This window comes from Piliocolobus tephrosceles, chromosome 8 (genome assembly GCF_002776525.5).
Source record: "Piliocolobus tephrosceles isolate RC106 chromosome 8, ASM277652v3, whole genome shotgun sequence".
Classification (NCBI taxonomy): domain Eukaryota; kingdom Metazoa; phylum Chordata; class Mammalia; order Primates; family Cercopithecidae; genus Piliocolobus; species Piliocolobus tephrosceles.
This window is the reverse complement of record NC_045441.1, coordinates 57983544-58010478: the sequence shown is the minus strand read 5'-3', so window position 1 is coordinate 58010478 and position 26935 is coordinate 57983544. Positions and strand designations below refer to the sequence as shown.

Below are 26935 nucleotides of genomic sequence, written 5' to 3'. Positions count from 1 at the left end.
CTCATCATCAACTTTCTAGTTTACCATAAATAGCTCCATTCTTCTCCTCCTTTCCCATTTTCTCTATAGAAACCACAACACAACCGGAACTAAATATACCAAAAGGAACTACTATTTTCACCTCAGTTTACAAGAAGAAGAAAACAGAGAATGGATTTTGTTTTACTTCTGATATAGATGTTTGCTTAGGGTAAAGTAGCTTTGTGCTTCCCACCATGGTTACCTTCTGAGGAAGGTGATAATTTCCTTCTTAGACTGGTTGTTGACACTACAATAACGTCTAGATAGGAGAGAAGTTATAAAAAGAATATGAAATTAAATAAAGAATAATAAATTAAAAGACAAGGGAGGGAAATGGGAAAGCATTGAAAAAGCCATAATGAATGAAATTGACTTCCAGTAAAATTTTAAAATAATAAAATGAAGCAGACAAGAAGGGATATATATACACACACACATATACACAGAATCTTGGAAGAAAATTAACTTCAAGAAAATACAAATAACTAGTGTTGCATCAATACTATGGCATTCTTTACCAGAAAGTCCAGACAAAGTGTTTAAAGTCCCTATTAGTTGTTCTACTTCAATATGTAAATTCATTTGCTTGAGAGTTAATTGAGAAATCAGAAATATTAATTAAGGAATATTTGCAAATACTTTTGAATACAAGCCCAAAATGTATGAGTAATTTTAAAATGCATTTTCCTTATTCTCCTACTGAAATAACAATTTAAAAATGAATACGATTTTTAAATAAATTTTCATTCATATGTGTAACATAAGGGGCTCCATTTTTCTTATTGCCTATTGCTCCTAGATAATAAATTAGGAGTTAAGGGCAACTCCACAGCTCTTTCTTCCAGACTACTATTTACTGAAGTTAGAAGTTATAGCACCGTAAGTACAGTGAAAAATGTAAAGAAATCAACAATGGCTTGACTTGAAGAGTTACGTATTTCTTACCATGTCTTTTCCACCTATGACCCCTTATTGACATGCTGGTTACTGCATTTCTTGATATTCTAGAGGAAGTTGGTGTGATTTCAACTTGAATACACCTTGTACCTTCCTTATTAGATTTCATGGGACCATGAGGCAATGAAGCCTTTATTGCATTAGCAACCTAAGAAGAAAAAATATAGTTTAAGATCAACATATTATCTTACCCTTAGATAAAACATGATGCTAAACAGGCTTATACAAAGATGCTCTTCCCAAGCATTTTAAAAGATGATACAGAAATCCTCTAAGATAAGAATAGGAGGCTGAGAGGGAAATTCATGGTTTAAAAAATATGTAAATGATAAAGTTAAAAATTTCAAAATATTCAATTAGATTTCCAAATGCCTAATGTTAATTAATAAATGCAGCTAAAGTATGTTAAGGAGAACAATTCTTATAAGTTAAAAAGACTGTTAGGTGTCTAGGAAGTCGGTCTAATAAAAATTTTTATTTTGGCCGGGTGCAGTGGCTCACACCTGTAAGGCCAGCACTTTGGGAGGCCAAGGCGGGCTGATTACCTGAGGTCGGGAGTTTGATATCAGCCTGACCAACATGAATAAATCCCATCTCAACTAAAAATACAAAAAATTAGCTGGGCATGGTGGCGTGTGCCTGTAATCCCAGCTACTTGGGAAGCTGAGGCAGGAGAATTGCTTGAACCTGGGAGGTGGAGGATGTGGTGAGCCGAGATCATGCCATTGCACTCCAGCCTGGGCAACAAGAGCAAAATTCTGTCTCAAAGAAAAATTTTTAAAAAAATTTATTTGTTACTTTTCTAAGTTATAAAACTTCCATGTATAACAAGAGCATGAATACACTGAGTATTAATGACATATTAATGAACTATGAATGGCTCTCTCAATTTATAGTTCTAAATTGAGAAATCTTAAATTATAAAATTTACATAAATAAGTCAGGCACCTACCAGCAATGGCTCTGGATATAATTCTAGCTGGGCTCTGTATATAATATCATCCAGTGCTTTTTGAGCGAGATCCCATTCTCCATTATAACTATAAAATTAGATGAATTAAACAAAGAAATTATAATTATTTATAACTGAACAAAATACAAAGAGAAATTATCTTTACTGAAGAAAATAAAAGATCATATTAGCACATTGCTTAACATTCTACTCCTCTTAAAAATGTATTTTTAAATCTTTGAATTCCTTTGAATTGCATCTAAATGCCTATTAATAGCAAAGAAAATTTTATAGATCTACATTTCTTCTCTAAAGAACATGACTATAGAACAGAAATAAAAAAAGCTAAGGCAATTTCAAAGCATTTTATACTTTCAAAGCAAATCAGGGAATAATAAATTATATACCTTAGAATAATGTTCAGAACACTTCATGGCCAAATTACTCTGTAACTCCCACAGTTTTTAATGAGAACATACAACTAATGTGGCTTGCAGTATCCTGAGTAGTTATTTCTTTGCATTTTGATAGTCACTTAGAAGTGTATTTGCTACATGTTGCAAATAGCAGAGCAACATGAGGGAAAAAGTATGTGTGCATGTGTGTGTGAGTGTATATGTGTGTGTGTGTGTGTATGCATAATTTTCAAAGATATGCCAAACCCTTCCTAAAAATCAGCTAAATTACAAAAATGAACAGAGATATAGTGGCTTGATCAACTGACAACAAAATAAAGAGGTATACATTACATCAAGAGTGCAAGCAAGGCTTAAAAACTAGCAAGAATATTACTCCCACCATAAAAACAAGATAAAGCCAGATAATCTATAAAATTATAAATTCTCATGAATCCATCAAAGAGCCGAGGTCACAAGGGCATCCACATAGCCGGAACCCCAAGAAGAGACAGGTGCCTCTAAGGAGAGATGGGCCACAATACAAGCAGGTAAGAAACATTTAGCTAATCTTCTTCACAAATTCCTAGAAGCCAAATTGCTAAAAGGTACCTCATGGGCTAGCAGGAGAGTATAGGATCTCCAAAAGCACATACAAGTAGCAGCTTGTATCCACCACAGGCTTCTCTATAAATCTCCTTTAGGCACTCACAAGAAAAACTAGAAACAGGGCAGGTCAGAGAAAACTGCCCTTGATGGTATAGGCCTCAAGGAAAAGAGTAACCTCTCCATGAGAAAAGTACAAAGACCCAGCCAGATGCTTTTATCACATGGAACAAAAATGTTAAAGCCTTTGGGGAAAGAGCAGCAAACCCTTTCACTCCCCAGGATACAAGTGAAGACCAATTTGGCTCTGAGGGTAAGAAAAAAAAAAAGCAAAAAAACCTCTTATTCTATGCTGAGATAAGTAGAGGTGTCATCACTGAAGAAGGGGCAGGACCACTGAGAAACTCCCATCCCTGAGATGCAGGGACATGGGATCAGCCTAAAACTGAGGCTGGACCAGGACAACAGAGAACATTACCTCCCCCATTTCCACGCGCTCCCCTCCAAGCCACCACCCCAACCACCATCAGGGTAGTGCACACCCAGAACCAAGCAACAGAACTCTATTGCTGGAGGAAGGGGTGAGAACATGGAGAGAAATCTATCTGCAGTGTAGGCATACAGGGAATGCTGAAAGCTGAGGAGGAAGCAGGAGTATTAACAAAAACCCTCCAGCAATCCAGCTCTCCACCTAAGTACCAGGTAGCACTAGAGGAATTTGAAGTAGATGGTGCCCTGAGGGTAACCATAACAACAAAACCCAATCCTAGTTCACTTCTGCCTATAATAATTCCACTAGCAGCCTAGAAGAGGCATGCCCATTTCCTGTCATAAACAATATTTACCTCAGCCTCCACTGTCTTACTGCTGAACAAAATCATGAACAATCAAAAATTACAAGGCACACAAAAGGCAAAACAAGACCAACTCTGTCAAGAGATAAAGCAAACAGTAGAACTAAATTCATAGATGACCTAAATGTTGAAGTTATTTGGGAAATTAAAATAACTATGACTAATATACTAAAGGCTCTAGTAGAAAAGATGGACAACATGCATGAACAAATGAAGATTTCAGCAATGAGATGGGAACTACAAGAAAGAGTCTAATGAAATGGTTAGAAATAAAACACAGTAACAGAGATGAAGAATGCCTTCAGTGGTCTCCTTTCTAGACTTGACCTAGTCAAGGAAAAAAATCAGTAAACACGAAGATATATCCAACAGAAACTACTCAAACTGAAACACAAAGAAAAAAGATAAAATAAAGTAGATCAGAGCATCCAAGAACTGTGGGACAATATTAATGGTCTAACACAGGGGTCAGAAAATTTTTTCTTAATGGGCCAGACAACAAGTATTTTAGGCCTGTGGGCCATACAGTCTCAACTATTCAACTCTGCCATTGCAACACAAAAGCAGCCATAGACAATACATAAACAAACAAGCATGACTGTGTTGCAAAAACTTGACAAAAACAGGCATCAGGCCAGATTGGGCCCAGAGACGATAAATTCTGCCTTTAAGAAGTTTATAAATTCTGCCTTCAAAAAGCTTATCCTGTACTAGAGAAAATTAAAAGTATCAAGTAAATATAATGCAAAGTAAATGAGACATGTATAATAAGGGAATTATAAAGTAAAGGATAGGGTTCAAAGAAAAATACTAGTACCCAAGTCATTAGGTAAAACTGAGACTGAGCACCAATACTAGAAACTAATAGAAAGCTAATAATAAACTATTTCTAATCAAAGAGGCCCTGAAATGTTTTTTAAGAGCTAAAGTTTCTGGCAGTGGAAAAAGATATTTCTTGAGGAAAAAAAGCTATTTGGAAATTATAGCAAAAAAAAATGAAGAAAGAGACTATGAATATATTTAAGTGTTACTAATTTTCATTCCGTCCTTGAATTTAAGAATGATAAAGTGTTTTATAAATAGTTTTATTTAAGATACTCACTCATTTTCTTTCACAAAAAGTATGTAAATCACTTATCTATTGACATTATAATATAGTGACAATAGATTAACAGACTATAATTTTCCAAAGAAATTAAAGGTTTACTTTGCATATGATGAGATACTTACAAGGCAAAATAAATCCCTGTTAACATTTGCACCATGAATCCTGAAGAAACTGGTATCCTGCTACTTATACCTTTGTATTTTCTTACATGTTGTCGAGGATATCCACAAACACAGATTCTAGAAAAACCAAAATAAATGTATTTGTAAAATTGGTAAAAATTTAGGTAAGTTATTTTAACATTTATAAGCCAACAATGTACTAGGTACACTTTCATAACAAACCTAATATTTATGAAACAAAGAATCTTTCCAAACAGAACATTTGTCTGTAATATATTCCTGAGTAAGTTATACCAGGAAAAAACGTATAAAGTTGAGGTATGTAGATACATAGAGTAAGTGAACCAGATTCACTCACTGGTTAGTTTACTAATTTTGGTCAATCAATTATCAATGATTTTTGGGTACCGCTAAACCTATTACATGAAACTTGGCACTGTCCAGGCTCAGTGGCTCACGCCTGTAATCTCAACACTTTGGGAGGCCAAAGCAGGCGGATCACCTAGGCCAGGAGTTTGAGACCAGCCTGGCCAATATGGTAAAACCCCATCTCTAGTAAAAATACAAAATTATTAGCCGGGCATGGTGGCATGTGCCTGTAGTCCCAGCTACTAGGGAGGCTGAGGCAGCACAATCACTTGAACCTGAGAGGTGGAGGTTGCAATGAGCCAAGATCAAACCACTGCACTCTAGCATGGGTGACAGAGTGAGATTCCATCTCAAAAAAAAAAAAAAAAAGAAAGAAAAAAGAAACTTGGCACTGTCATTAATAGATGTGTGGTATGATCCACAATTCCTGATAAAGTTCTTGACACAAACTGCAGGATCCAAAAACAAACTATAAATTAGACTCAAGTCTCATACAGTATACCATAGTAAACTTCAGATAGATTATAACTGTTAATGTTTAAAAACCACAACGGACATAAAACATAGGCAAATGGATACATACTTTTTGCATGCTACCTAAACATGACACCAAAGGTAGAACCGTAAAGAAAGATCAATAGATTTTACCATTTTTTTCAAGAAACTACCATAAACAAAATGACATGTAAATAAATATTTATTTCATGGCACATGTATACCTATGTAACAAACCTGCACGTTCAGCACATGTATCCCAGAACTTAAAGTAAAAAAAATTAAAAAATAAAAAAAAGACATGGAAACTAAAAATAAAAAACAAAGAAATATTTATTTATTATTATTAGCTTTTTAGAGTCAAGGTCTTGCTGTGTGCCTAGGCTGGAGTGTAGTGGCACGATCATGGCTCACTGCAGCCTTGAACTCCTGGGTTCCAGCAATCCTCCCATCTCAGCCTCCCAAGCATAGGTGCATGTCACCACACCTAGCTGCTCAAAAAAATATATTTTTTGAGATGGGGTCTTGCTATGTTGTCAGGCTGGTCTTCAACTCCTGATCTCAAACGATCCTCCCATGTCAGCCTCCCAGTTGCTGAGATTACAGGTATCACACTCAGCTCCAGAAATATGTATTATAGTGAGGAATATTTAAGGAGTACCAAAGTTAAGGAGCATTTATTATAAGGAAAAGGAAGCAACCCAAAAGTCCAACACAGGAGACCAATTATATAAATCATTCAGAGAATACTATAGAAATTAAACATAATGTTTTGAAAATCTATTTAAATGACAGGGAAAAAAACTGTCCAAAACAACAGATGCAGCATAATCCCATTTTGCAATAAACAAATAGGTGTATAGTGTGTGTCACTGCAAAAAGAACATTAAAAAGTCATGGTTATCTCTGATCTGTGGGATTATAGATCTATTTTCCTCTTTATATTTACATGTATTTTTTGAACTTTCTGACCAACATGCACTGTTTTATTGTTTGTTTTTCATTTTTGTTTTTGAGATGGAGTTTCCCTCTTGTTGCCCAGGCCGGAGTACAGTAACATGATCTTGGTTCACTGCCACCTCTGCCTACCAGGTTCAGGCAATTCTCCTGACTCAGCCTCCCAAGTATCTGGGACTACAGGCCTGTGCCACCATGCCCATCTGATTTTTTTGTATTTAGTAGAGATGGGGTTTCACCATGTTGGTCAGCATGCACTATTTTTAAAATAAACAGTACATTTTTATTTTTAATAAACAAATTTACTAGAAAATAAATGCTTTCACATAATATTCTATGCTTGATATAATATGAGCTTCACTTAATATAGTGCTAGCCAAGAGATTGTAATTATTTACTTACTCTTCCCCTGCACTCACTACCTAGAACTTAAAAGTTATTTTCTCTACTCAATGAATCTAAGCCTTCACTTTAAAATGTCCGAGTATGCCACAGACCATTTCAAAAATATTTCCCAAGAATGTTATTAATTCAGACAACTTTAAAAGATCCACATAAATGCATTTAATATCAGAGGATCCCAGAACTTTTTAGAACCAAGAGTAAAAAGTAAGCAGGGAAACAGAAAAATTAGCTGCATGTGAAATAAAACAAACTCAAGTTTTGTTTGAATTTACAAAAATGTATGCCCAAACTAGAATAGAGACTCCTCTTACTCTTATTAACTAAAGAAGCAAACAAAAAATTTTACTTTCTTACACCTTACATTTTTATGATAGGGATGGTTGCATGGTTGTAAATAATAGAGAACCAACGGATGAAAGAAATTTTTAATTAACTCATTTATTCATTCTGTAAATATTTATTAAAGACTGATATTGTGTCAGACTCTAGAGATATAGATGATGGATGTAGCTCCCACAGGGACTCACAATCTAATCATGGAGACTGTGTAGTAAGCAAATATTTTCAACGAACAAGTTCAAGAGGTGGTAAAGGAGAGAAAGGTAAACTCAGGTGGAAGAAGTGGAGAGTCAGAGAGGACTTCTCAGAAAAGAGATTCCTTTGAATTGAGTCTTGAAGAAAAAGTGATATTTTTCCAAGTGGAAAACATAGGAAAGTTCAAAGGCAGAGGTGGGATGAAACAGCACGACATTGAGGAGACTGTGGACATTTTAGCAGGATGGAGGGCTAGGACACTAGGAAATACTAGAGAAGCTCATCACATCATGTAGCCAGATCATGAGTATCTTATAACCTGCTAGGTTTTACCACATAGACACTGGTAAGCAACTAAAGATTTTTTTGTTTTGTTTTGTTTTAAGCAAAGGAGTACCAAAATCAGATTGCTCTTCTGATAACATCACTCCAGCTATACCGGAAGAGTTCATTGAAACTGGATGTGGGTGGGATGAAGATCCCAGTAGTGAGATGAAGGAGGACTGAAGACAAGACATAATGGTGGTAGAAGGAGGAAGGGTAGGTTTGCAGTCATATCTAGGAAGTATAAAGAAGGTGAGACCAAAGAAAGAAGAAGAGTAGATAATTATTTCCACATTTAGTTTGAATAGCTGGCCACATGATGGTATCATTAACTGAGTTAGAACAAATAGGAATACGGGAATATACTGTTTCAGATATGTTGGTTTTTAGGTAGCGTGACATAGTATCAATTTTGCCTGCCATGCCACCATCCCTATCTTCTGTTAAAAGCACTGCCACCCCTCTTCCCTTTAGGAACTAGTCTTTCCCTACATAATCAAGAAAAATCACATGATTATGGTGAGGCTGCTAATGAAACTATCTATTACAGAGATCACTACCTCCATATCTATTTTTAATAATACATACATATAAGTCACACTCCCTTCCTTTCCCCCAGCAATTTTAGCTAGGAACGGTAGCCACTCCACTAGAGACTACATTTTCTAGTTTTCCCTGCATTTAGATGTGATCATGTGGCTAAGTTCTAGACAATAGTATATTAACCAAAGTGGTGAAACTTCTAGGTCACACCCCTTAAAAACCTTACATGTCATACCCCTAAAAAGCAGCTACATGCCTTCGACTCCCTTTCTCCCTGCTTGCAGGATAGAAGGCAGATGTAACAGTGGTGATCTGAGATCATACCAACAAGGGAAATATCATAGGGAATGGCAGAATCCCAAGACAGAAGGAACTTGAACACACTGGAAACATGCAAGCAATCTACCTTTTAGACCACCTACCAGCTTGGACTTTTATGTGAGAGAGAAATAAATATCTACTTTATTTAAGTTATCATTGTTTATCTGTGTTAATACAACCAAAGCAATATTTAACCTGATAGAGTACTCTTCCAATTATATTACTGAACATGGCCCCAAAGGGGTATGTAGAAGTCTCAGGCTGGCACACCCTTTGCTGGATGTCTTTAATACTGAAACTAGGAGAAGCTCTTTCTACTGAGGTCACTAAAAGTAGACAATGTAAGGGCCTGGCACAGTGGCTCACGCCTGTAATCTTAGCACTTTTGGGAGGCCAAGGCGGATGGATCACAAGGTCAGGTGTTCAAGACCAACCTGGCCAACATGTCGAAACCCCATTTCTACTAAAAATACAAAAATTGGCCCAGCATGGTGGCATACACCTGTAATCCCAGCTACTCAGGAGGCTGAGGCAGAAGAATCGCTTGAACCTGGGAGGTGGAGGTTGCGTGAGCCACCGTCTGGCCATCCTGAGGCCAATTCCATGACTGCTCTTCCTAGGTTCAAAAATCCGCTTTTTTGTTTTGTTTTGTTTTGTTTTGAGATGGAGTCTCACTCTGTTGTCCAGGCTGGAGGACAGTGGCACAATGACCTCAGCTCACTGCCACCTCCACATCCCAGGTTCAAGCGCTTCTCCTGCTTCAGCCTCCATGTAGAAGGGATTACAGGCGCCTACCACTATATCTGGCTAATTTTTGTATTTTTAGTAGAGGTGGGGTTTTGCCATGTTGACCAGGCTGGTCTCAAACTCCTGACCTCAAGTGATCCACCCTCCTTGGCCTCCCAAAGTTCTAGGATTACAGGGGTGAGTCACTGCATCCAGCCCCTTTGGTATAATTTAGTTTGATGTAGATATCAGTTGGCTGCCACAGGAAGAGTCCTAAAATTTACAAGGTATCTATGGGACATGTTGACAGAGATAGTTCCTGGATTGAATATACAGGTTTAGGAATCAGGAAGGAAATAGTATAGGGTTCAGAACATAGATAAATTATTGTTGTTATTATACAACTTTAAAAAAATATTTGCATGGCTCTAGGATGGTCACTCATCTTTTAAATTTACTTTATGTGAGAATTACAGAGACAGTTCTCTCAAATATCAACACACGTGAAAGATATACAAAGGAAATAAAATTCCAGGTTCTCTCATTTTCTATACTAGTTACTTGTGAAGAAATAAGTGGTCATTTATTAGAGGCTGAAATTAAACATTTATTCAGAAATGCAAATGGTTAATGTTTTATAACTAAGAAAACTAAAACTGGTGATTTTATTTACCAATGAAAGATTTTTTAAAAGTAAAAACCCAATTATTTCCTTTAATCCTAACTCTACTTATCAAATTATAAATCTGAGCTGAAGAGCTCATCTATCATTCATTCATTCAACAGTTATTGAGGCTCTCATATGCCAGGCACTTCTAAGCTCTTGTGATATAGCAGTGAACAAAACAAAGTTCCTGACCTCATGAAGTTTCTAGCAGTTGACAGGCTGTATCAAAAGAACAAACAAGGTAATTATAGTGTTATGAGTGCTACAAGGAAATAAACTAGGGTGGGAAAGTGCTACTTTGGGAATGATGGTCACGGAAAGCCTCTCCAACGAGGTACCATTTGAGCTGAGACCCAAAATAGTCTAGTCCTATCCCTCTGCATCATTAACTGGTAATGGCATCTTTTTTCTCTACTCCTTTATTTTGGTACTTAAGAATTCTCTGAATTAAGTTTTTTTCTGATCCCTATCTTCAAGGATATTGTTTGCCCATATACCCTTCAGTGAACTTCAATGCCAAACAAAACAAAGCAATAAAGCTATATGCTACATGAATTCCTGGCTCCTCTGTTCATCAGGGCTATGTCCTGAAGTTCTCTGATTTCCCTTCACAAATCCAAACATAAGGATATGTCCTTACAAAAGAGCAACTGAGTGCCATAACAGCCATGTCTGTATTAAGTTTACTCTGCCAAATTCACAAGGCATGTGAAAATAAAATCCCTTCTGGAAGGTGTATTTGGTCAATATCTTTCTTGGAGAAGTTCTTAGCATCAATTGGTAAGTGAGAAAAACTCTTGCTGTGATTCTCATTCTCTGGTGAGAGACATGTGTTTCATTCTTAGAATTAAAAAAAAACTTTTGAGATTGTTAATATAGCCTCAGTTACAAACCATACAATGATTAGGAAGACCCATTCCAGTGAGTTTATTTATTCATGATAGACCAGAACCGAAAGTAGAAAAGAAAGGTTACTATTATCAGATAATATAAATATATTCAGGTAATATATTTATATATAAATAAATAATTATAATATTATATATAACATAATATTATTATCAGAGGGATCTTCAGATCATCAGGCTAGTGAGTAGAAACTTGGCTGAAAAGGGGAAACAGGCCAGGTGTGGTGGTTCATGCTTGTAAACACTTTGGGAGTCTGAGGCCCGCGTATTGCCTGAGCTCAGGAGTTTGAGACCCGCCTGGGCAACATGGCGAAACCTCGTCTCTACTAAAAATACAAACAATTAGCTGGGCATGGTGGCATTTGCCTGTAGTCCCAGCTACTCAGGACACTGAGGCACAAGAATTGCTTGAGCCTGGGAGGTGGAGGTTACAGTGAGCAGAGATTGTGCCACTGCACTCCAGCCTGGGCAACAGAGCAAGACCCCATCTCAAAAAAAAAAAAAAAAAAAGAAGGGCAGAGAGAAGTGGAGAGAAAAAGTCCAGGAGAATAGAAAAAGGGGAAAGGAGAAAAGAGAAAGTGGAAGAATTGCCTGAATAGTAATGAGCACTTTTCTGTCCTGCTTGTTCTGCTCTTTGAAATTAAGAGCTTAATAAAGTCTGCATCTCCTGTCATGTTTCTCAAGTGAAGATCACACACAAAAATCATGCTCACATGGTTGGAGGAAAGATTATTTTAGTTAGGTTGTGAAGGATGGGCAAGATTTAGATACTGGTAAAAACTAGTTTCCAAATAAAATAACAAGCAATTGAAAAATTTGCCACAGGTGCTTTCAACTAGAAATGACCTAATATCAGATATGCTCTAGAACTGTTGATACAGTCATAGCAAACAGGTGAGAAAAAAAAAAGCAATGCCTTATATGCATCCATAGTGAATGTGTGTGCTCACTGATGGAGTACAATAATATGCCAGCTGTCATTTACTAGATGATAACAAAGTGGCTGATGCTGCATTAAGTGCTTTATATTTATATAAATTTTTAGTCAGGAGCAAAATGGCTTACTCGTAACAAAGGTGCCCTTAATTGACAAAAAACAATCTATTCAGGTGGTCAGAAAAATTGACCTAGAAGTGAGGAGAGAGGCAGGGATTCATTACAGGTACACAGAAACAAATACACTGATCAGGAACTCACAGCTATCCATATCCAGGTTTGTCAGTTAGATGACTCACTAGCTAAACAAAATCAGAGCTGTCCCTTAGACAATGGGAGAGAGTTCAGCTTAGTAGCTGAGCATAGTTTCATTCTTAATATTTATATTCCACATCAAAAAAGAAGATAAGTCATTTGTTAAACAGCCTTGTATTAAATATCCAACAGGAAGAAATCATTTCCTCAAACTTTGAGGACTCTGGTATCTACTATCAAAACTTATATGTAGCATTGGTAAGTATATTTCTATTCATAGTGCCATATATGTTTAGTACCAGCAGAGAACAAAAGCTTCTTGACTATAGCTTATTCAGTTTAGCTCTTGCTTGCTGTCAGATCTCTTCTTCAAGTTGTTCACACACAATATATAGGAGGAAAAGAGGCTATCAAGCTGGCCATCAATCAATCTGAATCAGGAAGGCAAAGCTTATAGTAACTGAACAGATTTTTGCTCAGTAGAATGAATTTATGTTAGCATAGGTGGAGGGTGGGAAGTGTTCAAGATTGTTTTAATTATTTTCATAACTAATTACAATCAGAAGATAAAAAAAGAATGAAACACATTTGTCACTGAATCTAGTTCATATATCCCATGAATTTTTTCTGGTTGTATTTATGTATCCTTCCTCCTAGATGACCCAGTCAATCATTTTGGTATAATCATCAACCAAATTCAGCAGCAATCTAAAACAACTATCACATGGCAAACAGGATTAGATGGCCCATATAACAGTGGGATCACTTTCATCTTCAGGAATACCTGCATTAGTGCTAAGATCATTAAGAAGCTCTTATACTTTAACTGGTATAACCATTTTCTAACTTACTTATACCCCAGTTCTGTAACCAATTTTCTTTCCATAGATATGAACTAGGCTTAACCTGATTAACAAAAGTGTTTTCTAATTCTTTCCTACTCATCTTAAAAATGTACAAAACCTCCTAATTAGAATATCTGATAAATGATTAAGAAAGTCAGTAGGTATGAGAAATAAATAACTGGATTTTATCATTAAGAATACAGTTAATAGGGAATCTAAAATGAAAATTTAAAAACATAAATAACTAAAAATGACAGGAATGATAAATTTGATAGAGTTCCTCAAATGTAATGCATTGTAGTTAAGAGTTAGCATTATTTAGACAGCTTAAGTCTTTTAAATTACTCAGATCTTTCCCCCTACCCTTGTTTGTTTTTTACATCTGATGGACATTTATATGAAATTAATCTCTCTTGTGGCACAGATTGATCTATTTCTACCAAAACTTCCTTGGCCAAAATCCTACAGCGAGTTTTAAAATAATCTGTTTCTCTTTGTTTTTAAAGCCAGTTTTTACTTGCATTCTCTGTTGAAGAATTATTCAGTTCCCTGGTCAGGTAAAATTGGTATGTTAGCAATTTTCTACTCATAATGTAAACGTAATTATATTAGAATGTGCTACATTAGAGTTAGGACAAAAATCAGTGACACATGTTCTTTTCTAACTTTTCCATCAGTAGTTTCAGGGAAATGTCAAGAGTGGTTGGGCATTGTATTAGAACATCTATGGAGCTTCAAAAAATACATTTATACATAATACATAAAAATATAAAATATATACATATATAGGCATTCCTGGATCCTAGCATCTAATACACTGCTTCAGAGTAGGATCTGGACTTTGCAGTGTGTTCTAAGTTCTAGAGGTGAAAATTGCTGCATTGTTACTCCTTAAACCAGGATTTCTGTATGTTGGTCCTTATACCCATTTTAGTCGATAACAGAGTTTTCACTAGGTCATAGTGAAATGAAAAGCCAGGAAAGCTAAACTTATCCCAATTTAATTTATAAATTATTTTCCTTCCCTTCCACCCCCCCCCCACCTTTTTGATATTAAAATAGTCTCCCTTTTGTTAAATAATGTTGATGGTAGATATTTATAATATAATGACTTGGCAAAATAAAAAGTTGGCAACACTTATGTAAATAACCCAGCTGTACCACCTTTTTTGAGATTTTACAGATCTGTGAAATTCAAAAGTCTAGACATTTCTGCCTTTAAACAATTTAAAGCAAAAACCATCTTAGAACGACTTAGTAAGTGGGAGAGATGAACCATTGGTACCATCTTTTAAGGTTAGGAAATGTAATTATGCTCTAATTTGGAAAACATCTGAAAGACTTCACTTCTCTATCTTCTCTACTAAGCCCTTTGTCTTGTGAATTCTCTTCCTCTGCTGATTCTGCATAGCTTTCTATCCTATTCAGTATCAAGTTCTGATTTTTCATTTATTTTGTTTTCATTTCATTTCTAAGTATTGCTCAATGATCCCTCCCTCTGTTATATGGTTTGGCTGTGTCCCCACTCAAATCTCATCTTGAATTGTAGCTCCCATAATCTCCACATGTCATGGGAGGGAGCCAGTGAAGGGGTAATTGAATCATGGGGACAGGTTTTCCCATGGTGTTCTCGTGATAGTGAATAAGTCTCATGAGATCTGATGGCTTTATAAAGGGGAGTTCTCCTGCATATGCTCTCTTGCCTGCTGCCATGTAAGACATGCCTTTGTTCCTCCTTTACTTTCCACCATGATTGTGAGGCACCCCAGCATATAGAACTTTTCCCTCATAAATTACCCAGTCTCGGGTATTTCTTCATAGCAGTATGAACATGGACTAATACACTCAGGATAAGTTGCATTTTCTAAATAAATTCCTCAAATAGAAATTATTCCACAAGTTCCTTAGTTCTATAATATCTCTTATTTACTTGAATTATCGAGGGCAATAATCTGTCATTTTTGTTTCTGCTTTTTTTTTTTTCTTTTTTCTTTTTTATTATACTTTAAGTTCTAGGGTACATGTGCACAATGTGCAGGTTTGTTACATATGTATACATGTGCCATGCTGGCGTGCTGCAACTATTAACTCAAAAAGGAACACTGACATTGCCATAAATTTAGAAAATCACAAAAAAATCACAAAAGAGAAAATTAAAATAAACCACAATTCCACCAACTAGAGATAATCATTGTTAATATTCTGGTCATATTTAACCAATACCATATATACTATCATTAACTACTCTTTTAAATCAGGATTTTTAAAATGTGAATACACTATACTCAAGGATATAATTTAGTTTATAACCCCTTGGCTCAATTTATTTTTAACAAGAAAAGTTTAAGAACTAGTATCTCTTACTTATTTCTTAGTTCCGAATTAGAGCACAGTAAAAATACATAAATAAATACAAACAAAAAGAAGCCAACCACATGCCAAAACTTGAAAGGTCACAACAGCTCTATCATTTAGCTATATACTATAATCCTTTTCTGATTAAATATTCAATTTAAATGTTATTCATCTTTACATTCTTCATCATGTTCTTGTTTTTGTTGTTTTTGTTTGTGTTGTTTGTAAGACAGGGTCTTGCTCTGTCACCCAGACTGGAGTGCAGTGGTGCAATCACAGCTCACTATATTCTCAACCTCCCGGGCTCAAGTGATCCTCCCACCTCAGCCTCCCAGGTAGCTGGGACTACAGGCGTGCACCACCATGCCCAGCTAATCTTTTATTTTAAATTTTTTTTATAGAGACAGGGGTCTTGCTATGTTGCCCAGGCTGGTCTTGAACTCCTGGGCTCATGTGATACTCCCACCTCAGCTTATCAAAGTGCTGAAATTACAGACATGAGCTATTGCACATGTTTTTTGTGACTATCAATTATAGGGAACTTTCCATGTGTTGGGTAGGCTGAGCTTTACATTAACTTATTTAATGTTTTAAACAAATGATTACACAAAACAAAAACAACTTAGGTATGTACCAGACTAGCAATCATAGATTCATATATTTCAATATTAGAAACCCTTGAATTTTACTTTACCTTGAACAAATTTGACACAGTGACTGAAGAGAAACACTGGGCATATAGGTTAAGGCAGCATTGTAACACAACAAAAGGAATGTCAACACTTCAAACCTAAAGACAAACAAAAAGAATATTACCAAATCTTTAGAATTCTAAGAAGTCAACTATAATAGGGGAGAGGGCACTCCTTGCGGAGAGATACAATGTTACAGAACAGACCTGCACAGTATAAGCACACCAATAATGAAAAACTACAAGGAAAAAAAGACTTTCCAAGTAACAGCCATATGAAACCTGTCTTTAAAATTCAATGTTCCAGCTGACACCTGAAGCAAGGCACACTGACAAATCTAGATCTATTTTTCTCTTGTATAAAATGACTCAATATTCAAATAAATTGTCACACACAACTCATTAAACATTATTTATAAATCTACTGAAATAATTTTCTTAAAAACTTAGTGGATTAAGATAAGAATTTTTATCCCCACAGTATACCTATTCTGTGCTGTCAGCATCTCCCTTTGAGGATGAGGTCCACTGTATACCACTTTTGACAAACCATGCTGGGATAGTGCACTCTCGGTCAGAGCCATGGACCCAATGCTGGAAGGCTAGAGAAAAGACATTTGAATAAAGAAAAAAAAAAAAGGCTATTCTACTGAAAAGGTGATACTTAGAATATATATGTACCACTAAAATAGCTACCATGAAGAACATCATATATCTTCAACATATTTAGGCTGCCTACCAATTTTTTTGCTCAAAGATTTAATAACTAATTTTAAAACAAACCACAAATGAGAAATAAAAATTAGTTTAATTTCAAAAATTCTACCATGGAAATACACAATTGCCCCCACTCCCCCCGCCAACACACACAAGTAGCCATCCATCAGGAGGAATGAAAAATATTTCAAAAAGAATACTTTCAATAGATCTCTTATTAGCAGATTTTAGTTTGATGTTCAATTATTTTGATTTCTCATCTCAATTTGGAAATAGGAAATACTTTGCGGGTGTTTATACTTTTGCAGGTACTAATAAATTGATCAATTTTTTTTCCTAAATAACTGGATTATAATTTGTGGCAATGTCAAAGCTTAGGGTCAATAAACTTGTTATGATAAAATGTCACTTACTTCATGATATACAGATGGTTTGGATAAAGATGGAATCGTAAAACTCAATACTTTGCTATGTCCCTGTTTGTCAACTATTTCCTACAGAAGTGAAAGAAAATATATTAAAATACATACTTTCTTACATATAAATTTACAAACTAAATTTAAATAGTCTAAAACATTTTTTTAAAAAGACCTGAATAGAAAGGAATTTTAAGTTCAAATCTTAAACCATGATAATCCATTATTATTCATCAACACCAGCAGTTAAACTGTACATCCTTCCACTTAAAAAATATATGTAACATAATTTTCAGGATGGCTGAGATACAGATATAGTGTCTTAATAATCCTTGATCTTCCTCATGTAACAAGTTATATTTGTTAAGTGAAGTAATCATTTAAATATGAAATATGTGAAGAAAATGACCTCACATTTCTTTTCCATTTTGAAAGGTACAAAACTTAAGTATCTAGAATACCATACTAATTAATATACAAACTCTATTAGTAAGGCAAGCTATATGTCAAAACAATGTTGTACACTCTGGAGACAGTCTAGATTTTATAGAACTATAATTGGTGAATATTAGAGTAAATCTTTTCTCCCAAACTTTCTGTGAAGGTCAGAAACAGATCATTTATAGGCAATGAACTTTAAGTTTACAAAATTTAAAATGCAACACTGATATTTTCAGATATCACTATAAAAGAAATGAAATGGTCTAATTTTCAACCTTCAATTAATCCATACAGGTATAGTTACATAATTACATGTATGCTTGTATGTCTCCCAACCCCCAGAAAGTTATATTTGGAAGAATGGGCTATGAGTCGTTTGACATATGAAAAAACAAACACTAGCTTCATTAAAATGATAAGCAGTTGCACAGGTTATATATTTGATTTTCTCAAAAAAGATTTTGTTAACTCCATTAAATACAAACCAAATTGTAAACCCCTAGAAGAAGAGCTTCAATGCATCCACTGCTATGCACATTTCTGCTGGCTGAGACTGCAAGGTAGCACCAAATTAGTTCTGGGAGAAATTGCAGCGTAAATTGAAGCAACTGCTCCTCTCCACTGCGATAGAATTCAAAGAGCTGGTGACAGACAGGTTCCAGCAACTGGAAGAAACACAAAATGTTAATTCAAGAACTGGACTGTATTTGAATGGAATTACTATATGAAGTATAAAAGGTTTTCTCAGATTGGTAAAAATCATGTCTTTTAAAATTCTTAAAATACCTAAGTTGTAGGGAGTTTCTTCCTAAAATATCCTTTCTTCCTGGTAAAACACATGCCAATATATAAAGGTTTGACTATGGGGTTGAAGAAATTGAAATGGAAATCCTGGGTACTTACTGTCCTATCTCCCTCCTCCTGAGTTTATAATTAGGCAGCATCTGACAGCAATGATTGGTGTGTAGGGGGGCTAAATAACTACAGACCCCCCTAGATCTAGATCCCTATTGTGACCATGACTAATTGACCCTGGATAGTCTAAATATTGCTGCAATTTTATTTTAAACATAATTTGGAGTCATCCACAACCTTTTCCTCTCCCACCACACTCTCAACATTATCCAGTTAACAGAGCTGACTGCATCTTTATAACGGGCTTTAAGAAATCAGATAGGCAAGGTGAGACCCTCTTACAGGTAAGTATTCTCTTAAAGTATATACAATGATCACACACAAGTCATAATTAAATATGTTATAAGATTCAGAAGGTACTGTTCGCAAGGTACTCATTTTTCAAGCAAATTCTCAGGTTATTTATTATATATATCCAATGAACTATACTTCACTAAGGCAACAAATTTAAATAAATATACTAAACAGATTTTCTACAACCAATAATGGTAATGAACAGAAACTAATTTACAGTGGATGTTTTGATTTCAAGTAAGTGAAATATGTAAACTGAATATAATTAAAGTCAATATTGTTTATAAAAGGTAAAACAGAAGTTATACTTCAATAAACATTGACTAAGTCAAACTAGTCTTTCCTATTGAAAAATTAACTAACTTCTGACAGTTAATCTTCCACAAGGAATACTTTTTCCACTCCTGAAATGGTCTTTAGAGGCCAAGAGATGTCCAGTGTGGCCATGGAAAGACAACAGAAAAACAGAGGGGCAGGAGGCAAAGTCATCCCATTCAGAGATAGCAAGAAAAGTTTTCAGCGTAGGAATTTGAAAGAATGGGGTTAGAGGTGGCTGGAAGAAAGAATGACTGGTTAGGGGTGTTTTAGCTTTCAGGGTGGAGTTCTTAAAATTTTCTTTGTGGACCCATATCAATAATCTCGAATTGTGGCATAACATCCCTCATCTCTAAATCCCTCAGAAAGCTAAATCAATTGAGATAGTCTAACAAACATTGCAATATTATGAAATCTTATTTGAAAATTTATTCAAGACAGTTTGTATGAACATGTAATTTTAATCAAAACATACTCAAAAGGCTTTACCACCCATTTAAAATCCAAAATTTAGAGTTTTTGCCGTACAAAAGTATAACTTAATGAAGACCGATTCAAAGGGGAGGTAGAAATATATTGCAACAAGATTAGATGAAATCATGCATTTGAAATTAATACAGATAAATATCAGTATCTGTGAAGTGTGTCCCAGATTGCGAAGTACTTACACATACATAAATCCATTAAATTCCCACAACACTGTAGGGTAAAATATCATTATCCACACTTTCCACAGAAGGAAACTAAGACAAAGAGGCTATCAGCTATGACCAAAATCACATGGCTTATAAGGGTCAGACCTGGAGCCAGGTATTTTGGCTTCTTTACTAACATACCTGAAAAATGTCAGGAAGAATAAAATGATATACAGTGTGGGAAATAGGGACAGTGTCTGACATATCTAACTTGACTATATTTGAAGCAAGCAAAGGAGCATTAGAACCTGCTGTGTCCCTCGTATCTGGGTTGCATTTTTTAATGTATTTTTTTTTTCATGGAAACCGTGTTATTTATCATGGTTATGTTTTACAGTACTATTAAGAGAGACTGTACCTCAAGTATACTTATACGTGTTAAATGGCTTTTTCGGGTTTAAGGAGAACCTAGTCACCATGTGTCATCTCTCCATTGTAAAATATATTTTGAGTTCTAAAACAACTAAGTCGCAAATGGATTTTTACAACAATCCATTCATAAGAAGTCTGTATTATAACAGAGATTTCTAGTGGTAATAGGCATATGACTCAAAAATGCTCTTTAGTGACTAAGTAAGGAAAATGTTCTTTAATGACTAAGCAGGAAAAGAGTCAAGTTTTGGTAAATTTAGAAGGAAAATCTTGTAATATTTTTTGTATTGAACAATTACTGAGGAACATTGGGTAGGAAAAGGATACGGAAAAGTTGGAGAACACTACTATTCAGGAACCAGCAGCTACTGGTACCGGACCTCTCTGTTCTCTGGACTCCAGACTCCTAGAACTCAAAGGGGACTTTATGTAGGTTTTTCAAAAAACAGCTGATTTCATAACAGACTTAAGCAGTATTAATCTCTACTCATATGCCTGTCTCAAAGTTATAGTCAACTAAAAGCGCCATTTAAGCAAACTGCACTGTACCCATATAAACTGCCTCTTTGTAAGTTTCTTGAACACATCACACATCCCAGGGCTTTTCCACCTACAGTTCATTCTCCTGGAAGGCTCTTTCCCCTGATTCCACTCCAACTCCTAATTCGTTTGGATCTTGATTCAATCACCAACTTCCTCAGTCCCAACATATATTTCCCTTACTTCATTTTATTTATCCTTATAGATTTATCACTAACTGACACAGTATTATCTGTTTAGCTATTTGTTTAATGTCTATCTCACTAACTAGAAAACAAGTTTTAATCTACAAGATCAAGAATTTAGTCTATTTTATTCTCATAATTCCTAAGTGGTTCCTGATACATTATATGTGTTTAATAAATATTTATTAAATGAATAAAACTGAATAATGAAAAAGTACTATTAGTAAAGTTTAAATGCCAAATTCATTGAACTTCAAATAATACCAGAAACAATATGTCAAATTTCAAAAATTCTGGAAAACAATAATATCAACTTGTTAGGAATATTTTCAAATTAAGACACAAAATATTCTAAACAGCAAAAGGGAGGTTACAATGTTAAAGCAGATTACCCTGTTGTATTTTAGAAGCACTTTCAAATATATTTGAAAGAGCAAGTGGTTTTTTTAAGAATACAGAATACACACTGTCTTCACCACATGAACCAGAATAAAAGCACAAAACAAACTAACATGCAAGACCAGAACCAGTGCTTCGGAAACCATGGTCCCGAGGATCATCCACAAACTGTTACCAATCTCCAACAATATAAACATAGAAACTGAGAGGAAACATTTAGAAACTTTTATAGCAACTTAATATTGTTGCAACATCCAAGTGAGCGATCAGATTTATCAGAGTATACATCAGTTATGGAATATCAAATTTGTGTGGTGCCTCACACTGTGGTGTGAGTTGCATGTTAGTCACGTACTTTAGATACACATATTTGTCTGTGACAGATTACAATTTTTTTAAAAAACTGGTCCATCACCACTAGTAGTTTCAGAAACACTGCTCTGAACCATCAGAGCTATATTCACTAGTTATCTGAATAAAAGGAATGCTATAAACTAATCTAGCCAATCATAAATTTATCCTACAAACTCTTTCCAAAGTAGCCTAGTTAAAACATACTTCATCAGAGGAATAATTTTTAAGCTTCTAAAAATAATTAATAATACATGAGCATCAAGATTTAATTTGTTAAAAAGCACATGGCTATACTTACCCTATTTTGTGAAATAATTCTAAACCAAACATGCAAAATTTTAAAACAGCTTTCACTCAATATTTAAAAAGTAAAACCCTTCAAGAAAACAGCCTACCTGTGCATTCTATACAAGTTAAGAAGTTTTGGGGAGAAGGAAGAGACAAGACAAATATGATTGTTCAATTCAGTTATTCCAGTTAAAGTTTTTTGGCTTGTCAATATATACTCCCTGATCCCTTTAGCACCTAAAATTCATGATATGCATTACAGTATAACCAGTAGGAGTGGGCTATTCGACACCCCCTCCAAAAGAGGTTAACTACTCAAAAGAAGAGCCTCCCTCAATTTTGGTAGTTTAATCCCAGAGATACGTAGACCCATATTGGACTGGACTCCAGGATATGTTACTTTACCACTGAATCTGCTGTTAGAGTCTATCATGCCATCCATCAAACTCAAGTACAAAAGGAATTATGTACTTCAGATCCCTCTCTTCTACCATACCTCTTTCCACTCCCCCTGCCACTGCTCAAGTTTAGGTTCTCAACAGCTCCCTCCTAGTCTACTGTCATAGCTTCCTAGTCTTCTTGTGTTCCCCATTTTTTCATTTGCCAATCTATCCTCCACATAGCCACCTTCCTAACCCCTCAGTGCAAAGACAGTCTAAACTGCTTAAGATGGAATTTGAGGCCCACCATGGTTACGTCCTAAACCTAGCTTTCTAGCTTCAGCTCCTATCACAGCCTTACCCTCTCTTGTTAACTACTGCATTAGCCTATTCACTTTTTTCCACTTTTTTCATCCTGTCTCCAAATTTTTTCTATTTCTACTATGAATGGTAGGATTTACAAGCACCAGAATCTGGAGTATAGATTATTTTATTACCTTCAAACTAAATGGGCAGCTAGTGGGGTGCAGTGCCTCATGCCTGGAATCCCAGCACTTTAGGAGGCTGAGGTGGATGGATCACTTGAGCCCAGGAGTTCGAGACCAGCCTGGGCAACATGGTGCAATCCCGTCTCTACCAAAAATACAAAAATTGGCCAGGTGTGATGGTGCACGACTGAAGTCCCAGCTACGGGGGTGCTGAGGTGGGAGGATCGCTTGAACCTGGGAGGTCAAGGCTGCAGTGAGCCATGATCACACCACTGCACTCCAGCGTGGGAAATAAAGTGAGACCTTGTCTCAAAAAAAAAAAAATTTAAATTAGCCATCTGAAAAAAGAAAGGGTGGTAGTGGGGGCAAGAGGAAAGACTGGGAAAGGCAATAGCCAGACTAAATTATTTGCCATTCTTTAAATGCCTTTCATTTTCTAAGCCTCCGTATACTATCCCCACTGCAAGGAATACTCTTTTACCTTGCCACCTGGAAAATTTGTGCTTATCCTTAGACTGGATTAAGGATTGCCTTGAAACCATGTGTTTACTTATTTTCTCCCACTTTCCTCTTTCAGGATAAAAACCATGTGTTACTCAATTTGATTCTCCATTGCCTAGCATAGTTGAAGGGCTCATAATGGACACTCAAATACTTGCTGAATGAATAAAATGAAATGTAGTGACATAAACTTCTCAAAGCTACCTCTAGCGAGAGAGAAAGAGAGAAAATGTTCAGAGATGGCTTTTGGAATATGGTAATAAATTCTATTTCTTGGCTTGGGGAATGGTACACTAAAGTTCATTTCAGTATTATTCTTTAAACATATATATTTTCTTACCCTTTTATATAGATTTCACAATGAAAAAATGAAAATCAATCAAGTCAATACTACTAGCACAATAAACCATAAAAGTACTTACCTCACTTTGTGGCTCCTGGATAACTTTATAGAGAGATGAAACTAAAGAATTCTTGTCTTTCAAATTTGTGGCATAATTTGGTAAAGATGTTTCTGGTAATGTCTAAACAAATTTAAAAAAATACATTTTATTTTTATGAAATGTCCAGAATAGGCAAATCCATAGACGCAGAAAGTAAATTAGTTGTTGCCAGGACTGCAGAAGGGAGAGGAAGATTAGGAGTGACCAACAGGTATGAAGTTTCTTTTTGGGGTGATGGAAATGTGCTGGAATTAGATGCTGGCATTGGTTGTACAACACTGTGAATATATCAAAAACCAAGGCAAGTTAAACATGTTTACGTTAAATTAGTAAATTTTATGTTATATTAATTATATCTCAACAAAACTTCAAAATAAAACAAAAAATATATTTTAATCTTCTTATCAACAAGGACATAAACTAACATCAACACTTCATCTTCGATCACAGTTTGGGATTACAGATAAGAATATAGGCCAGGCGCAGTGTCTCATGCCTGTAATCTTAGCACTTCGGGAGGCTAAGGCAGGAGGATTGCTTAACCCCAGGAGTTCAAGACCAGCCTGGGCAGTATAGTGAGACCTCCTCTCTACAAAAAATAAACAAAATTAGCTGGGCATGGTGGCACATGCCTGTAGTCCTGGCTACTCGAGAAGCTAAGGTGGGAGGATGGCTTGAGTCTGGGAGGTCAAGGCTACAGCGAGCCATGATTGCGGCACTGCACTCCAGCCTGGGCAACATAATAAGACAGGGCCAAATTAACTCCGGAGTTATATACTGTGACTGTTAAGCATGGGAAGGCTGTTCTACTTTACCAACTGAGGGGAAAATTTAGAACTTTCAGAGCTAGAGAAAAAGATATCCATACTACCAACAAACTAATTTTCCTAATGCCATTTAAAATGTGGACAACGAGTCACAGCTTGCCAGCACCACCTATTCAGAATGAACACCATGACCAGAGAAGAATGGGAAGAAATAAAACTCCAGTAGTAAGTCAGATGATTTTGAATAAAAGAGTAGGGAAATCTGAAAACAAAAACATTTCATTATCATAATGATAAAAGCCTTTCCTTCTGGAGTACACCCCCTCCTCAGATATCTGTGACAGACAGCAATATCTGTCTCCTAAGTCATTATTCTATCTTACCCAAATTACTTCCTTCAGTCAACCAATGTCAATCCTGAAGTAGATACCATGTCTCAGGATATTCCTAACTCACTCTAAAATATACATTATTCCTTATATGTCTCATATCCTAGTATTTCAAAATTTGATTAGCGTATAGGTGAATGTGTGCATAAATTAAACAGCATAAATTTTTACAATAAAGACATTTGATTCATTTTCACTTTACTGTGAGCTCCTTGAGGGCAAGAACTGTCTTATCATCTCTCCATGCACAGCACTCACCACAAGGCCTCATACACAAATATTTGCTGAGGGAACATATTATAGATAAACAAAATAAGAAATAAAACTTGCCATTGTTTATACTTTGGTAGATTCTTCAAAAGTGGGTCACATTTCACCTTAGGATACATAAGTGAAGAGATTTTTTTTTTAAGTTTAATAAGAGTTTTATTTACCAGAAGTGTAAGCAAATGTGGACTATTTGGAAACCTTTCACAATTCTCCAGAGTGGGGAAAAAAAGGTTTGACTCCAACTGCTTACATAAAGAAGAGATTAAGGCATTCTTCAATATTTCAAAAGCATGACACAAAAGATCTCCAGGCAACATTCCATTTCCGTCATTTGATCAAGAGTAACCTAATACTTGGGGAATTTATATAAAAGGGAATAACAGTCAAATAAACAGCAGATTCCTAATCCTCTGAATAAAAATAAATCTAAATTATGTATAAAGTGCATTAAATATATTTAAAACACACTGATGTCTAACTTTTGTAACTAAGTATACATGTCTAATATATATGTCTAATTATAAAATTAAGGAATAAATGAATCAAAATACAAATCTTCAGAAAAATTAGTAGTGAATAGAAAGATTATTATTATATATACATATATATATGATCTAGGCTACAACTAGATCATTCATTAAAAACATGAATTACAATGTTCAGCTATATACTAGCTGACTGTCACGAGGTAAAATATTTTCTGTGAAACACCCAAAGGCAAAAAGACAGCTGTTTTCTGAAAAGACAAGCTCTGGAAAATACCACGGACCCAGGTTACCACTGATAAATGAAAGGAAGGGTATCTTAAAAATTAGTGCAGTAATAATACCTTTTATTCACAATTCTGACATTTCATTTAATGAATGTGGGAAAAGTTAATTTTGTCTGTAGAGAGGGAGAAAATGTAACTGTTGTGTTCATAAATGGTGCTTTAAAAAACAAGATCTAAAAGAGCCAAATGAATTTAAATACTATTATAGCAAAAACATTTAAATTTTCATGCACTGTACTAGTTCAAAGGTACTGACCTTCTTAAATACCAGCTTAGCTTTCTCACATTTCAGAAGGCATAACTGGAGTTGAAAAGTACCTAATGGAAAATTATGTTGGTATATTATTCTTGGCAAAATTTGACATCGGGTGTGATGGCTCACACCTGCAATCCCAGCGCTTTGGGAAGCCGAGGCAGGTGGGACCCTGTCTTTAGTAAAACTACGAAAATTAGCCAGGTATGTGGTGTCATGCACCTGTAGTCCTACCTACTTGGGAGGCTGAGGCAAGAGAATCGCTTGAACCCGGGAGGCAGAGGTTGCAGTGAACCAAGATCGTGCCACTGCACTCCAGCCTGGGCGACGGAGCAAGACTCTGTCTCAAAAAAAAAAAAAAAAATTGAAGACAGATGCCTCATACTAAAGTATCA

General features: G+C 35.5%; 1 protein-coding gene across 5 annotated transcripts in view; it reads right to left on the bottom strand.

Moving 5' to 3' along the window:
* Window positions 1-26935, bottom strand: part of FAM126A (family with sequence similarity 126 member A) — a 73616-nt gene that overhangs the window by 18699 nt on the left and 27982 nt on the right. For 2 of the 5 annotated variants that reach the window (XM_023215969.2, XM_023215971.1), the window contains 8 exons: window positions 24069-24170; window positions 18406-18585; window positions 17477-17557; window positions 16833-16948; window positions 16350-16445; window positions 5016-5132; window positions 1931-2018; window positions 967-1126 (listed from right to left, as the gene is read on the bottom strand). In XM_023215969.2, coding sequence (XP_023071737.1) covers window positions 967-1126; window positions 1931-2018; window positions 5016-5132; window positions 16350-16445; window positions 16833-16948; window positions 17477-17557; window positions 18406-18585; window positions 24069-24170 — 940 coding nt within the window. Of the gene's footprint in view, window positions 1-966; window positions 1127-1930; window positions 2019-5015; window positions 5133-16349; window positions 16446-16832; window positions 16949-17476; window positions 17558-18405; window positions 18586-24068; window positions 24171-25575; window positions 25596-25679; window positions 25868-26543; window positions 26566-26935 lie in introns of those variants that run through there. The other 3 variants (XM_031936041.1, XM_023215972.1, XM_023215970.1) reach the window with 3 other exon arrangements.